Genomic DNA, 16,565 nt, shown 5'->3' on the forward strand with positions numbered 1-16,565 from the left:
TTGTTGATATGATTTTTTTATTCTAATTTTATATCTAATTTCGGTGAGTTTTATTAAGTTAACTTAAATAAATATAATTTTAAAAAAATATTGATATTTTTTATTTTTATTTTTTTTACATTAAATTATTATATTTTAAGCTTTGTGGAGTTTTTTTTTAAATTATTTTAATCTTACAATTTAGATCATATATTAATTAGGTTATTCTAAGTTGAATCCGGTTATTATCATTTGAATATTTTTTTATATTATAAAAAAAATTAATCCATCCTACAGCATATTACTGGCCATGGATCTAGTTTTAACTATTTGAGTGATTAACCTCATAATTTGTTTCTATTTTAGTGCATTCAACTGTCAAATGTTGATGCTGTTTGTATCAACTAACACGTTATCTGGTTCTTTTCTCGCCTCTCCTGATAATAACATACAGCGAAAGGTGCGTCCCGCTTGAAATTATTTTGCAGCAAAAAATAAGAACAGACACCAAGAATTATTTTGTATTGACTACACAATGATGTAATTGGGTAGCAAAGGAAGGTAAGGTTTTTCAAAATTAAATGGAAATATCCAAAATACTTTATTTATTGATTTCAGCCTGACTTGTCAGAACACTATTACAAATCTTTGCATAGAAAAACAAAAACCTAAAATACCTTATCAATAAAAATAGGAAAACTGTTCATTCGAAATAGAAAAACTAGATTAAAACTAAAATATTAAATAAAAATAGTAAAATTAAATTGAAAAAAATAAAAATAATTAAGGAATATATTTGGTTTCTAAAAAAAAAAACTAATGCATCTAGTAAAAACTCTTAATTGATTTTAAATTGTTCATGGGCATATTCTTCTTAGTAAAAATTTGTCATCTATAATGAAAGCTATTTTTTTTCAAACAAAATCTCATAAATAAAGAATTAATTATTATTATTTTTGTATAAAGTGGCCCATCATAGAACCCATCATTAGAATTTCTAATAACATCATACAAAAATTAACTATTAAAAATGGTTCAACATTGATATTAATTGACATATCAAAAACCAGGAAGACCATAAATTTGAGACTTTCAAAATATTTATTTTTTATTTATCTAAATTTCACTTATCAAAAGATTATTATAATTTTTTCTGTAAAAAAAAGAGAAAGAAAATAAAAAAAATCCCATTAGTAGTGAATAGAAAAATTATTCATTCCAAATAAAAAACCTAGAAAAATCTTATAATATTGAATAGAAAAATAAAAATAAAAATTCTAAATTAAAATAAAAAATATTTAAAGAAAATATTTTATTTTCCCTAAAAGTTCTTTCATCACATGTCTACATGGATATTTTAAATGAGTATAGAATAATACATCATTGATGGATTATCAATCCAAAAAAGTTTAGGAGTGTTGTGAAACCATTTATGGAGGAAATAATATGATTTTTGAGCTATTTGTCAGGAAAGCACAGGAGTAAAGATACTAGTTTTTGTTTTTGTGTTTAAATTATTATTTTTTAAATGTTTTTGGTTTTAAATTAATTTTTTTAGTATTTTAGATTATTTTGATAAACTAATATTAAAAATAAAAATTTTAAAATAAAGAAAATATCTTAATATATTTTTAAATAAAAAAATACTTTAAAAAATAACTATTAACACAATATAAAAGTTTTATCTTGGATTATGAGACAAGGAAATATTTATATCATTTTAAAAAAAAAATTAATTTTTTAATTTCTACCACCTTTTTCTATATGTTTATATTTTTTTTATTTTGTATTTTTCTTCAATTTAGAGCTACTTTTGCCACGTGTTAGTGTAAAGCTGTTGTATATTAGTTGCTATATTGGCTGTGCCAACATATAATAGTCTCAAGTAACGGAATAAACTCAAATAGAAAAAAAAAATTAAAGGTTAATCATTCAAATAGATAAAATACAAGTTAGGCACTCAAATAAAACAAAAAGCCTTTGAAAAATTGCAGTTCTCTAATTTATAACAGGATCGGGCTATGGAATGCAGTTTAAAAAAAAAATTCAAAGGTTGGTAATTAATATTTTTATATATAAATGATGGGTTTTTATTTACCTCACATTAGGCCATTGGATTTAAATAAAAGAAATCTTTATAGTAAAAATAAATATATTCAAAACTAATAATGTAATGGGAATCGATATTTACTGACGCCAGCATTGTCACAATCCTATACCTTTTACGCCCTTTAATGCTCCGCCCTTTAAAAAGTTATCTCTCCAAATTTTTTTACCTCGTGCTGAAATTTATTACTGTTTGACCAGCACGTGGGAAGAGAGAATTTTAAGCCTCGACAAGAAATCCAAATTAATTTCAAAGGTGTTCGGCTAGGTTCTTTGGATGCTTTGAGTGGAAAATTCAGAAACAAAAGTGAAGATGTGAAAGAGAACGGTGACCTTGTAGGACTCGTAGCTGCAATAAAGTTCCTCCGACAGTCACTTTCCATGGCAGCTAAGTAAGGACGCCAGCTGCCCATCTCGCAAAAAAGAAAGAATCCAGCTTGCTTGCTTACCTAATTCTTGCATGTGGGTCTAGTTCAAATTTCAACCATGGAGAGTGAAAAGGGATGCCTATCATTGACCACATGGAATGGAATATGGAGAAGTAATCAGATTTGTTAAAGCTTTGCCTTTCTGGCTAGCAACTCTTCCTGCTTGTACAGCAAATTTACACGATCCCTTGTGATTTAACCACGCCGAGTACTTTTATTGATATAATCTAAATCAAGAGTTAAAATAGTTAATTTTATATATTTTTAAGAAATTTAAAATATTTTTTTAATACTTTTTTAAAGTATTAAATTTATTTTTAATTAAATCAATCTCAATCAATTCAGATTTAAATCATTGAAGTCCAAGGTCCGACCATCGTACCGATCCGGTTTTCAGGCAATGATTGGAACTAGTTCAGCATTGGCTAGAATGTGAAAACTTTGTGGCTGCAATAGAAAAAAGGCTAGCCCTCGAGGCCTGTGGAGTCAACTGGGAATCCTTGATGGTTGAGCCAATCGGAGGTACTTGTGTGTCGTCTAGCGATTGGTTGGGCGATGGAAGCATTTTGTTCGAAGTATTGCGTCATGCGTGATGAATCCAAATTACAGGGAAAAGGTCATGTGTGTTTGATTATTGCAAATTATACCCTGGGTACACTTCATTTTGTCCCTATACATTTACAATTCTTCCAATTCTACCCCTATAGTTTAATTTTGTTTGAGGGCCAAGAAGTGTTCTTAAACTATTTAATGTACATGTCAATCCAGATTATTCTTCCCTCAATTAAATTCTATTAGCTAAAATAATATATTTTTTTAAATACACATCAAGTATAAAAATCTTTTCTCACACAATGTTTTTGTATTTTTTTCGGCAGCATTCCTTAAAATATGCTTCGACAAGAAACAAAAACTTCTATATGGGCTTGTAGGATTAGGTGGGCCTTCCATACAGTCCACCCAAATTTAATCCTCATAATTCAGTCCACCAAAAAGCGTGGAAGATAAACAAGGGAAGGACAAAACTTTACACAGCACATGGATTTCTAGGGCACAAAACTGAACGAGACAGAGAAAGGGAGCTAACAAAAAGTTACGAGATGGGAGTTACAAAGGAACAAGTTGAGTCCACTCTAAAGTCAAAATTGAACCCTTCACATCTTGTAAGCTCTATTTGGTTTCGTTAATTTATGATCCCTACCTTTGAATATTTGTGTGTATGTGCTTCTGTTTTGTGTAAATATGCTAAAAGATACTAACTTTCTGCTTAATTAGCATTTTTAAGCTACTAGGATCTGTTTATATTTGCTATTGATCAGTTTATATTTTTGGGTTTTGGCTTTTATTAGTGGTTTGTTTTTGGATTTTAGAAAGTGGGTCTTCTTTGTTTATACAAAACATCATCCTTAAACACTTAAACTTTGTCCATTGTTTTGCCTTTCAGCCTTTTGCTTCACGTTTTATTGATAGTCTGATGGTAGAGTTTTTATAGTAGTTACCTAGTCTCAATGTCGTGTAGATTCTTCAAGCATTGTGGAGGTCAATAAGTTGAGCTGTATGAAGTTTCTGTCTTTGATGAAGGGAAACAAGGATGCTACTCATTTTGCGTTTGACACATGAAAATCTCATTGCACAACGGTAGCCTGTTTCGGTTATGCGCTTTCTAGCATTATGGAACCGGGTTATATTTTCATGGTTGGAAAACTAGAATTTAGAAGTAACTTCCATATTTCGTTTGCCTCTTCTATGATTTATAGTTCATGTTGAAGTAGGATGTAGAAAAAGGTTGAGGGACTTCTTGTGAGGTGAAACGGGTAGGATGGTGATTGGCAGTTTAAGGGCCTAATTGAAACTGACTCCTACATAGTGGTCATAATCTGTGATTTATCCTTTAGAAAACTCTCTGATGAAATTACTGGAAATGAGGAAGGTGGTTTGAATAGTGTGCGGTGATTACCGTCTTGATGGAATTATGGTGCTGCTCGGATAAGCTATAAAACCACGGAGGATACTGTGGTGCTCAAATTATTATTTTGTGATATTCCGGTCAGCATTGGTATTTGTCTAGGTTAGAACTCCTGAATTAACCAGTCCATGCAAGTGTATTCCTATGATATATAAGAACCAAGGAGCACTATTGGAATGACAATGTGAAATTTTTGGAAGACTGTACTTAACAGAATAATACAAATTTATGCTGTTCAACACATAGTAAACTGAAGTGGCATGGAAGGTTCCAGTGAGAAAGGGTGGTAAAAAGGGATAAACTTTGCGATGGATTGTTAAAATTAAAAGTTTGTCATGAGCTTAGAGTTTGATGACTACAGTCCCCTAGAGTAGTCCTAGAACATCCTGTTAAGGATGTTCCAGGGCTTTTTTGTCGCAAATCCTGTTAAGGGCGAACATATTAGTGTAATGCTTCTCCTTCATCTTTTTTTATTTTTTTGTAAGCTAATTCATCTATTTTTATCTTCTTCTTTTTTTGTGATCTCAGGAAGTGGTTGATACATCTGGAGGGTGAGTTTTTTCTCCCGAATAGATTTGTCTGAAAATGGAACTTTACGTGTTGATTCATCACTTCTGTGTCTTTCTTTTTGATAAAACTTTATTGGTTGTCAGTTGTGGTGCAAGTTTTGCTATTGAGATTGTCTCAGAACAATTTGAGGGGAAGAGGCTGCTGGAGAGGCATCGACTTGTCAATGCTGCTCTGGTAGAGGAGATGAAAGAGATCCATGCCCTCTCAATAAAGAAAGCTGTGACCCCTGCTCAGTGGAAACAACAGCAAGAGACCCAGCAATCTACATCGGCTGCATAAGATCATGCTTTCAAAATATTTATTGGAACTCACGTGTATTTGGTAGCCGATGAGCGAGCCCGAGTGTGAGAAAAAGGATAAAAATGCTTTTTAATGGAAGACATTGGAATTTGTGTGCGGCATGTCTCACGTTGATATTTTTTATTCCTGCCTGGTTGATGATGGCAATGGACATCATCGACAGACATTTAAGTATGTAGATAGGTTTGGTCACCGGCTTGTGACCTCCGATCTTCTTGCCCCTGATTTTTGGTGACTGTCACACCGACTTCAAGTCACTGTTGACTTTCCTATTTTGCATCGAAAAAGCAAGCAAAATGCTTTTGTGTATGTGATTCAGTTACAAAATAAATAAATGAATGAATTTGACCAAAGTCATACTGACCTAAAAGTCATGGAAGAAAAACTGTTTTCAGAAGAATGCAGTATCCATCCGAGGATATTTACAGGAGAGCAAAAAATCAGAGAGAATATGTCTCGACACAGTTTTCAGATCCATGGCCAGTATAGATAAGATTTTTCTAAAACTTTTTCTTTATATAACCGAACCAGAAATTTATGCCACGTGATAACATAACTAATTTTGTAATATAAATTGAGTATTTTAATGTAATAATTAATTTAAATACTGTAATTATAGAGCATTAACTAGATATATAATAAAAATGCTAATTATAATAAATAAATAAATAACAAGTTCTGAAGTTCTAATAAAAACAACATGTGAATAAATTATAAGATTGAAAAGAATAAATAACAAGAGGGTTAGTTCAACATCTTAGCTAGTAGGTAACGTTCAATATATGTGTATAAGATATATACACAAATATGACTTTAAGTTTTACATGAAAGTTTTTTAAATATGTCATAACAAGAATACCATATCATCAAAAAATCAAATTCAATAAACATGACGTTACATAATATAGAATGATTAGTTGCTACAAGTTCGTGACTCTCAACCAACAAGTGTTTACATACGATATGCATAAAAACTAAAACTACTATGTTAGCATGAGTATTTTAACCAGCATATTATAGGTTCATATCATAATCATATAGACAGATTCATATCTCAATACTCAACTCATACTTGATCATAAATAAGAACTAAATAATAATATAAGAATTACCAAGAAGCACAATTAATTTCATATTAACAATTCAAGTATTTATACTAATCTTCTAACATATGAAAAATTATTCACTCATCTAACTTAAAAGGAGAAATAACATGGAAGTAGATACCAAAAACAATTCTATTGATGTCTAGCATATAGAATATCAGAATTATCTGAATGCAAAAGAAAACACACTCCAAAACAACTTAAAAAAATATACAATCCATTTAATATACTTAACTTAAGATCTAACTTATTACCCTCTATGTTTATAAACCAAACCGATCATTTAAAAAAAAAAACTCAAAAATCAAACGGTTTTTTAAATTCTAATTCAAAAGGAAACAAATAAAAAAATATGGTAATTATTCACTAATTAACCTCAATTATTCGTCAAACCAATATGAAAAACTTAAATTACAACTAGGGCCAATTTGAAATTTTCTCAAATTTTTAGAGGTTTAAATTGTAATTTTTTCAAATTAAATGACCAAACTAAAAATATTATAAATTCATAAATATACTGAAATTTTACCCATAATAAATCATTAATTCTGTCAGCAATCTTGAATTATGCTCTAGGAATCAATCTATATTTTTTCAAAGTTCAAGGATTAAACTATAAATATCTAAATTTGAAAGACTAAAATAAAATTTTATCATCTTCAAACTCAAGACCATATTATCGAGATTTCTAGCAAGGATTTTTCACAATTTCAATGTTCTCACACCCAACACTTCAATTAAATCAATTAATCTCAAAATCATTATTACTAACAAAATCATCTAAAATCCAACCAATTAAATCATTATCCATAACAATTAATCCATAACATTTCAATCAACTCATCAATTATACATAAAACCCTAATCTTTAACAAATTCAAAATCTTAAGTATTAACAACCCTTATACATATTAAAGTATAAATCTTACCTTAACAACTTATTTCTTCTAACTTTCTTCATTTTCCTCTCCTCCTAGTTTTCTCTCTCTCTCTCTAATTTTAGATTTTTGTTTTTATTTTTTAAATTTATTTATATTTATCAACTCATATACAATTACATTAATACCCCTCATTCCTTTATATCTAATATCTATCCCTCCAAGAGCATTTATGCCTTTTCATATCAATTCTTTCCTTTTTTATATTAAAATATTACAAAATGCATGTATAAATTATATTAAACTTAAAAATATAATCATATTGTTTTATATATAAAGAGAGTTAAGTTTGACAATACTTCATTCATTTATCATTAAATAAAGTAATTATCTAAAAAAATTATCTCTTTCAAGTTGATTCAAATATGTTTTTATCTATATCAATCATATTCAAGTTAAATTACCATTCTTAACCACAAACAAGTTAAGAGTTGTTATTTCTATTCGAGAAAAAAAAAACTTTTAGTAGAAATCTAGTTTAAAAATTTATTTGCTTCTATATTTGATCATAATTTTTAAATCAATCAAATTAGCATATTTAGGATGAACCTCTAGGGTCGACAAGGATTGCAAGTAGGTTTGCTTTCCACCTTTTTTACCATATGGTCCAATTATAAAAACAATAGGATTTAATTTAGGTAGTGTGTGTTTTTGTAGTTAGGTTAAGTTTTTTAATATGTTTTTTTTTAAATTATTTTTTTAATGTTTTAGATCATTTGATGTGTTGATATTAAAATAAATAAAAATATATTATTTTAATATATTTTGAAATAAAAAATATTTTAAAAATTAATCTCTACTATAATATAAAAAATTACCTTAAATCCATAAGACTCTTTAATTATCTATGTTGTCCAAGCAAACCACTTGATTGTGTTCAGTGTTATAGTTTCTATTTAGTGTCTTATTAAGAGTGTGTTTATAATTATTTTTTAAAATATTTTTTATTCAGAAATATATCAAAATAATATATTTTTTAATTTTTTTAAAATTATTTTTAATATTAGTGCTTTAATAAAATCTAAAATTACAAAAATATATTAATTTAAAATAAAATAAATTAATTTTTTTAAGGTGTGTTTGTTTTCCATAAAGTGATTTTTGAAAAACTACTTTCCAAACTTTCATATGTTTATTTGTTATTAGAAAAGTTGATTAATGAAAAACACTTTTTGGTCAACGAAAAACACTTTCTAGTAAAAAACAAATTTGAATTGGTTGTCAGAAAAGTATTTTCTTTTTATTTTGGATGGAAAATATTTTTCAGAAGTTGTAAAAAATTTAAAAATATCACAATATTTACTGATTATATCAAATTTGATCCTCAAACTTTTGAATGCTATATATATTTTATTTTGACTATTTTTTTTAATTTCATTCCTTACAATTTAATTTTTATATAACTTTGGTTTTTATTTTTATAATTGTTATTTGCTTTTTCCTTTTTATTTTTTAGTTCAAATTTTTTATCTATCAAATCTTATCCTCATTCTTTTGATTATTATTTATTTTATTTCAAATAATTTATGAAATGTTAGTTATCAGTATTTTAATTTATTTATCTTTTAATTATTATTTTTAGATTTGATCTCTATTATTTTGATTATTTTTTATTTATTTAAGATAATTTATTAAATTATATTTTTTTCAATTTTATTCTTATTCAACTTTTTAATTTGTAAGATTTATTCTTTATTTTTTTAATAAACTTGAAAAAAATAAAATATTAATAAGTTATTTTTCAGTTTATTTTTCATAATATAACTATATTGAAAATTATTTTCCAGCTTATTTTTTATTATATTACCAAACATAAAACATTAATTTATTTTTTTGAAATTTATTTTAAAAAAAAAATTAAAATTTTTTTTCAATAAATAAACGGTCTAAAATTATTTTTAAAACACACACAAAAAGTTATCTTATTATTGCAGAGCACCGTAGATTATATTGCAGTAAAAACATGATTTTTACCGATGTGCAACCATAATACTAAACTTAGTCTTAGTTTTTGATTTTGATCGGTGTCCTGGGTATTATGTTTTAAAATATTTTTTATTTAAAAATATATTAAGATAATATTATTTTATTTTTAAAAACTTATTTTTAATATTAATATATTAAATAAAATTAAGAACATCAAAAATATTAATTTTAAACTTTAAAAAATTGATTTTTTTAACAAATACATTGCTAGGCCAAACAATTTCTTAGTGTTTGTTTACATATGCGATGCACTGGAAACAGATCCTTATAAACTGTTAGACATATGCTTTGGAAATTTTTAGAAATTTTTTAGCTATAAATTAATATTTTTGTTGTTATTTTAATTTATTAATATAAAAAAGCATTTTAATATATTAGAAAAACACATTAAAAAATCAATATCTCCATTTCATATTCTCAACCACAGGTCTGCATAGACGCATCTTATCCAAAGATGACTCAAAACGGCGGAGAAGGGACGGTGTCCATGCTTTCACAGGCAGAAAATTATATCTTATTAATCAATCACTGCTCTTCAATAGTTTAGCAATGAATTTATATAACTATTTAATAAGTATACAAGTTGCAATAAAAAATTAAAATGGACACATAAACCAACGAACTGGGAGGATGCAAACCCCATTAGGGAAAAAAGATACTACAAATCCCATTTTCTTGGCTCTATCTTCCGGGCTTAAACAAGGAAGAAGCAACACCTATCATGTTTCTGAAACTGGATTTTATGGCTTCTAAGCTTGTAAATCCAGCTTCTCAAGTGGGGCATCCAGTACCAAGAATGAGAAAGATGCTTAAAACTCATAGCAGGTCAGTCCCAGCTATAATTCATCCATGGACCAGGAGGAAAAGAAATGCTGATGTGGTTAGGCCAATTCACATCATCAAAGTTGCAGAACAAAGCCCTGGATTAGTTGATGATAACAAGGAGATCAATGAAAATGACAAAGATAACAGGGAAGTTGAACAGATTAAAGCAGACCTTTTCCAGGCAGTCCAAGGTATGTCTGTCCCCCCTTGAATTTTCAGTCTCATGTGCCTAATATTTTGCCATTAATTCTCTTAACAATGAGCTTGTTGAGCATTCTGCAATGAATACTGAAATGGGGTGGCGTTAAAATGTGATCAAAGTAATTAATAGAGGGATTTTTGGAGTCCCATCTGCAAAGAAATCTGCGATTCATGGTTTGGTGGAGCTATTAGAGTCTCAAAATCCAACACCAGATCCTACTCTAAATCTTGAGAAGGTAAATCAATAAGCTTGTATGTAAGTTGTGAATGTGCTGATGAAAACTTGGTAGTTAAAGTGTTGCTTCTATAATTGGAAAGGTGGGTGGTTGCTGGAAGCTTGTGTACAGTACAATCACTATACTGGGTTCAAAGAGAACAAAGCTAGGATTGAGAGATTTTATCAGCTTGGGAGACTTTTACCAGAATATTGATGTCGCTAAGGTATCAGATTCCTCTTGCGTATAGTAAGATTGATGAGTTCTATTCTTTTCAACAAATACGTAGTTTGTCAAAAGCAATTTATGTACTTCATTTTTTTGTTGGTCTTTGACTAAGTTTCTTCATTTGCTGATGCAAAAATGGAGGGCAAAGCAGTTAATGTGATCAATTTCAATGTTAGAGGATTGAATATGTTGAATGGACAGCTGACAATTGAGGCATCGTTCAAGACTGCGTCTAGATCAGTAAACACTTTACATTTTGGTCACTTGTTCCTGCTTTTTCTTTGACTATGACTATCATAGTTCATTGAAATTGAAATTGAAATTGATGAGAGAGTACTAATTTTCATCTAATCTTTTTCAGAGAGTTGATATAAACTATGAAAGTTCTAATATCATCCCTGATCAGGTAAAGCTAAACCTATTGAGCAATGAAATATATGCTGCGTTTGCTAACGTTTCGAAACTGCAGTCTGTGATTGTAGTTTTGCAACTGCAGACTAAAGTTTTCTTGCAGAACATTTCATTTAGGACTGCAACACAAATTGATCCTGAATGTTTCAGTAACTTCAAAATTTCTTTGTTTTGTTGTGTGGAAAAACAACGACAGTTGATGAACATGTTTCGAAAAAACTACGATCTTCTGCTTAGCATATTCAATCCGGATGGTTGGCTCGAGATCACGTATCCTTTTCGGCATTCTAATTCATTATTATGAATTTGCTTAGAGCATACTAACTTTAATATCATCGCTTGGTACATGTGAAGAATGCACTTGATCCTTGATTTGGTTAACACAGATATGTTGATGACAACATGAGGATAGGGAGAGATGACAGTGGCAATATCTTCATACTAGAGAGATCCCGAGAATCTGAAAATTAAAGATCAATTTGCTGCAATGATCTTCCTGACAGCAAATTCATTATTTTAGTGATACAATCTTCAAGAATTATGCTGATTTCTTCAATTATTTCAGTTGAAAATTTTGACTCTTTACCATATTGGCAGTCAAGTTTTTGAAGCAAAACATTGTGTCTACAAAAATCTGTCCAGCTACATATACATGCAGCAAGAATTGCCTGTTGCTGATATATGCAGTTGTTCTTATCCCATGCATCATCTTTTCAAGGGAAACAGTCATTTGTCTGTCTAGCCAGTATTCCATGACTTTCTGCGTTTGACCCCAACCTTCTCTCTTAAACCTAGAGCGATAGATTTTTACGAACTAAAATATAGGAGACATGGTTTTGGAACATGAATTGTTAGGGATCTTCGCAATGGAAAATCCCTTCAAAAATAGAGGCTTGCCGCTATCAATGAAGAGCACACGGTATTCTTTAGTAAAAGGCGAAAGAATAGTTCGCTCTGTGCTCACCACACGGCTCCATGGTTTCTACCTTCGACGACATGCTTCAATTTGTAGAACTGAGGGATGGCTTTTGCATGTCTCCTCTCTCGATGTGGGACTGTAGCTTTATATTTTCTTGCCTTTGCTTTGCAATAGTCTGCCATCGTAATACCATCATTTTTTTTCTTGATAAATATTACCATGTTCTGTCGACTTCCATTGACTGGGGGGACAGATATCATGTGCAATGTATGCTCTTGCATGTTTAAATATGAGTCGTAACAATTTCGAGATCCCATCTAATGGAATCCAATCCATCTCTTTAAACCCCAACACTAAACAAGTTGGACCAAAGACCATATCGCTCCTGTAGTTGGAACTTCAAGCCTTGCTGGACAAGGCTATATTTTGTAAACTTATGCTCAAGCTATGACATTCTTTTACGGTTCTCCACTTCTCTCGCCAAAAAAAACCCCTCTTGCGTTGGCTAATTTAGTCATAAAGTCAGTTGTGAGTCCTGAGAATAAAAATTAATGATATTAACTATGAGAAATTTAATAATTTATAATAGCATAGGAGATAAATTCTTCAAAAGTAATTACATGTCAAGTATTATACTTACTTAATAAAATATCTCATTTTATTATAATTAAATAATACTTAATTATATATTTGTCTGAATTATATTTCTATCAAATATTTTTTTTTATTTTTTGGTACGTATCATCTAAAATGAAAGATTATTGACAAATTTTTACTCGAAAACACTTTTTTACTATCATCATACCCTGGAAAACAGTTGATTATTATTTTCAAATGAGGTTCAAAATAATACGAGATAAATGTTAAGATCTCTTCAACAATATATGTCTCCTATGCAGAAGCCGCAACAAGTATCTTTTTTTTTTTTAGTTTTCTCTTAATATTGAATATGTACTTGCATAAAATTAAATGAATATTTTTAATTTTTTTAAAAAGACTATAGAATTTTAATTACGATACATGTATAATCCTTAATCTCTAATGGATACATCCATCTATATTGGATGCTTCGTTGAGTCAAAGAATATTGGAGGAAATATAATCTCGAATTTGTAGATTGTAGATATTTATTTCAAGTCTCTCCATGTGTTATGTTTATAACTTGTTGAAGTATATGTTTCTAAAATAGTGATTGATCTCGATAAAATAAGTATTTGCTTAAATACGTGGCAGTTATGACTCTTCATCCCATACAACTTGCAATCCTTCAAATTCATCAACATTGATATGTTTAAACTATATCTATCAAGAAAATACAAACTCTTAAGCAATTGGTAGACAAGTAAATATGTATTTTTATTTAAGATGAAACTGGTTTTGGACTTTGCAACTTATGACCTATCATAAATTAACTCTATATTTTTATAGTGACAAAATAAAGACATATTCATTATAGCTTTTATATTGTCATTTGTCTTCCTTTTCATATCCATAATCATGTTAAAAATATTTTGAAACACATTCCTTTTAATGTGTATGTCATCAAGGTTATATCAGAGGAGATTGATCTTCAAATAAGAAAACTCTTAGAAAATATTTTACTTTACCTAATTATGAGTCAAATAAAATTAGAAAACTTCTACTTACCGGATTAAAAACCAAACACAATGTCATCATACTTCAACACCACATCATACAATTCTTCACTTAACAGTAACAGCGGTACAATATCTATTTTGACTTTGGCAACAATGAAGTCATTTCTATTCTTTCTATTCTTATGATTTGTTAGCAAGAACTACCCGTATAAATTTTTTTAAAAAAAAGAGACAATTTACTATCATTTATTAATGTGAAGTTCCTTTTATTTTCTAAATAGTATGAGCATGATAGTTTTTCATGCATGCTCTAATAAAAAATCATTCTATATCCAGAAAAATCATTGATGGTCTATATCAAAGTTGCTTTCATCTGAAGATTCTACATCCTTGATACATCATATCTTAAATTTTCAGATGACCACAATTACTTAAACTCATCAATCAACAGATAAAGACAAGCATTTATATTATGACAAGGACTATTAGGATCGGGTATAACAATAGATAAAAATATAAACTTCATCCTTATACATATCTTTAGTGACAAGTTATAAACCATTAGTATTACTAGCTAATAAGAATAAGGAGCAACAAATTACTCTGATAGATTGAACCTGTTTGTACATAACACAAGACACACGTTACTTGATTCCATTAAAAACTGAGAATACATCCTATTAAAACATTTATAAGCTTCACCATCAAAGGAGTGTACCATTATTTTATTTACCGCATTATGTGTATGATATTATATTATGTGCTTAGTAATTTTTGGTGACATAAATAACTTTATAGTCTAAGTGTGCTTAGAAAGCATTCAAGTTTTTTTACGTGTGACATGAATCTTTTTCTTACTAGTTTTAGGCTTACAACGAGCTTGCCCTCGTGTTTTTGTTCATGCATTTTCAATGTTAGAGGATTGAATTTGTTGAATGGACAGCGACAATTGAGGCATCCTTCAAAACTGCGTCTAAATCAGTAAACACTTTACATTTTGGTCACTTGTTCCTGCTTTTTCTTTGATTATGACAATCATAATTCATTGAAATTGCAAGTGATGAGAGAGTACTAATTTTCATCCAATCTTTTTCAGAGACTTGATATAAACTATGAAAGTTCTACTATCATCCCTGATCGGGTAAAGCTAAACCTATTGAGCAATGAAATATATGCTGCGATTGCTAACGTTTCGAAACTGCCGTCTGTGATTGTAGTTTTGCAACTGCAGACTAAAGTTTCCTTGCAGAACTTTTCATTTAGGACTGCAACACAAATTGATCCTGAATGTTTCAGTAACTTCAAAATTTCTTTGTTTTGTTGTGTGGAAAAACAACGACAGTTGATGAACATGTTTCGAAATACGATCTTCTGCTTAGCATATTCAATCCGGATGGTTGGCTCGAGATCACGTATCCTTTCCGGCATTCTAATTCATTATTATGAATTTGCTTAGAGCATACTTGCTTTAATATCATCGCTTGGTACATGTGAAGAATGCACTTGATCCTTGATTTGGTTAACACAGATATGTTGATGACAACATGACGATAGGGAGAGATGACAGTGGCAATATCTTCATGCTAGAGAGATCCCAAGAATCTGAAACTTAAAGATCAATTTGCTGCAATGATCTTCCTGACAGCAAATTCATTATTTTACTGATACAATCTTCAAGAATTATGCTGATTTCTTCAATTATTTCAGTTGAAAATTTTGACTCATTGCAAACAGAACACATGTAACACTTTACCATATTGGCAAAAGCCAAATTCATCGCAGTTAAGTTTTTGAAGCAAAACATTGTGTCTACAGAAATCTGTCCAGCTACATTATACGTGCAGCAAGAATTGCTGATATATGCAGTCGTTCTTATCCCATGCATATCATGTTTTCAGGAATGAAATAGTCAGATTGAAAGATATTTCATTTTTCTCTTTAGTTAGTGTTCCATGACTTTTTACCCCTACCATCTCTCTTGAACCTAGAAGGATGGATTTTTACGAACTAAAATATTGAAAACAAGGTTTTGGAACTTGAATTGTTGGGGATCTTCGCCATGGAAAATCCCTTCAAAAATAGAGATATGCCGCTATCAATGGAGAGCCCACGGTATTCTTTAGTAAAAGGCGAAAGAATAGTTCGCTCTGTGCTCACCACACGGCTCCATGGTTTCTTCCACTGACGACATGCTTCAATTTATAGAAATACGGCTTAGCTTTTGTATGTCTCTTATCTCGATGTGGGAGAATAGCTTTATATTTTCTTTCATTGCTTGACAATATTCTGCCATCCTAATCCAATCCATCTCTTTAAACCCCAACACTAAACAAGCTGGACCAAAGACCATAACGCTCCGCAGCAAGGAAAACAACATGTCTTATGGGATAAGGCTATATTTTGTAACCATGAGCCCCAAGCTATGACATTCTTTTACAGTTCTCCTCTCCTCTCGCAAAAAAAAAAACTCTTGCATTGGCTAATTTAGTTATAAAGAGTCTTTTGAAGATTAAGTTCGTGTATAACTTCCATTCCAATATTAGCACGTTGATTGTAGAAGGGATTTCTTTATTTAGCAGATAAGCCAGCCAGCCTCCAGGTAAGCCTGGACAGAGGTGACACAGTAGCGAAAATCTTAGAATTCATCAATTTTTACAGACTAGAAACAATTTAAAAGGATCTTCCAACTCTAGTAAAGAATGGAGAATATCCTTTCGAAGATCGGTTTGAGATATTGATGGTGCGTGTCTCTCGTGAGTCCTGTTGTTAATTCCGTTTCGATAGGTTTC

At 29.8% G+C, this 16,565-nt stretch overlaps 2 protein-coding genes and 1 long non-coding RNA gene across 4 annotated transcripts; all 3 read left to right on the forward strand.

The window, feature by feature from the left end:
* The first annotated feature begins 3,519 nt into the window (after positions 1–3,519).
* Positions 3,520–5,561, forward strand: LOC105140538 (BolA-like family protein). Its single transcript, XM_011047409.1, has 3 exons — positions 3,520–3,676; positions 5,008–5,030; positions 5,133–5,561. Exons 1-3 carry the CDS (start codon positions 3,614–3,616, stop codon positions 5,326–5,328), a joined length of 282 nt encoding a protein of 93 aa, XP_011045711.1. The 5' UTR covers positions 3,520–3,613; the 3' UTR covers positions 5,329–5,561.
* Positions 5,562–9,864: 4,303 nt separating this feature from the next.
* On the forward strand, positions 9,865–11,831 carry LOC105140540 (Plastid-lipid associated protein PAP / fibrillin family protein). Of its 2 annotated transcripts, XM_011047410.1 has the most exons (7): positions 9,868–10,395; positions 10,526–10,641; positions 10,724–10,846; positions 10,990–11,088; positions 11,210–11,254; positions 11,456–11,529; positions 11,646–11,831. In XM_011047410.1, exons 1-7 carry the CDS (start codon positions 10,101–10,103, stop codon positions 11,728–11,730), a joined length of 837 nt encoding a protein of 278 aa, XP_011045712.1. In that variant the 5' UTR covers positions 9,868–10,100; the 3' UTR covers positions 11,731–11,831. The 2 variants fall into 2 exon arrangements, 1 of the variants encoding a protein (XP_011045712.1); XR_845203.1 differs by having other exon boundaries at positions 9,865–10,641; positions 11,000–11,088.
* A 3,299-nt stretch (positions 11,832–15,130) lies between these two features.
* LOC105140539 (uncharacterized) lies at positions 15,131–15,656 on the forward strand. Its single transcript, XR_845202.1, has 2 exons — positions 15,131–15,188; positions 15,305–15,656. It is a non-coding gene; the product is annotated as an uncharacterized LOC105140539 (long non-coding RNA).
* The last annotated feature ends 909 nt before the right edge of the window (positions 15,657–16,565 follow it).

The sequence above is a fragment of the Populus euphratica genome, unplaced genomic scaffold, assembly GCF_000495115.2.
Source record: "Populus euphratica unplaced genomic scaffold, PopEup_1.0 scaffold107.1, whole genome shotgun sequence".
Lineage (NCBI taxonomy): Eukaryota > Viridiplantae > Streptophyta > Magnoliopsida > Malpighiales > Salicaceae > Populus > Populus euphratica.

Coding starts and splice junctions, on each gene's coding strand:
- LOC105140540 (XM_011047410.1), top strand. CDS start 10,101: ATGTTTCTGAAACTGGATTTTATGGCTTCTAAGCTTGTAAATCCAGCT. Junction 10,642..10,723: donor CTACTCTAAATCTTGAGAAG/GTAAATCAATAA, acceptor ATAATTGGAAAG/GTGGGTGGTTGCTGGAAGCT. Junction 11,255..11,455: donor CTAATATCATCCCTGATCAG/GTAAAGCTAAAC, acceptor AAACAACGACAG/TTGATGAACATGTTTCGAAA.
- LOC105140538 (XM_011047409.1), top strand. CDS start 3,614: ATGGGAGTTACAAAGGAACAAGTTGAGTCCACTCTAAAGTCAAAATTG. Junction 3,677..5,007: donor AATTGAACCCTTCACATCTT/GTAAGCTCTATT, acceptor TTGTGATCTCAG/GAAGTGGTTGATACATCTGG. Junction 5,031..5,132: donor GTGGTTGATACATCTGGAGG/GTGAGTTTTTTC, acceptor ATTGGTTGTCAG/TTGTGGTGCAAGTTTTGCTA.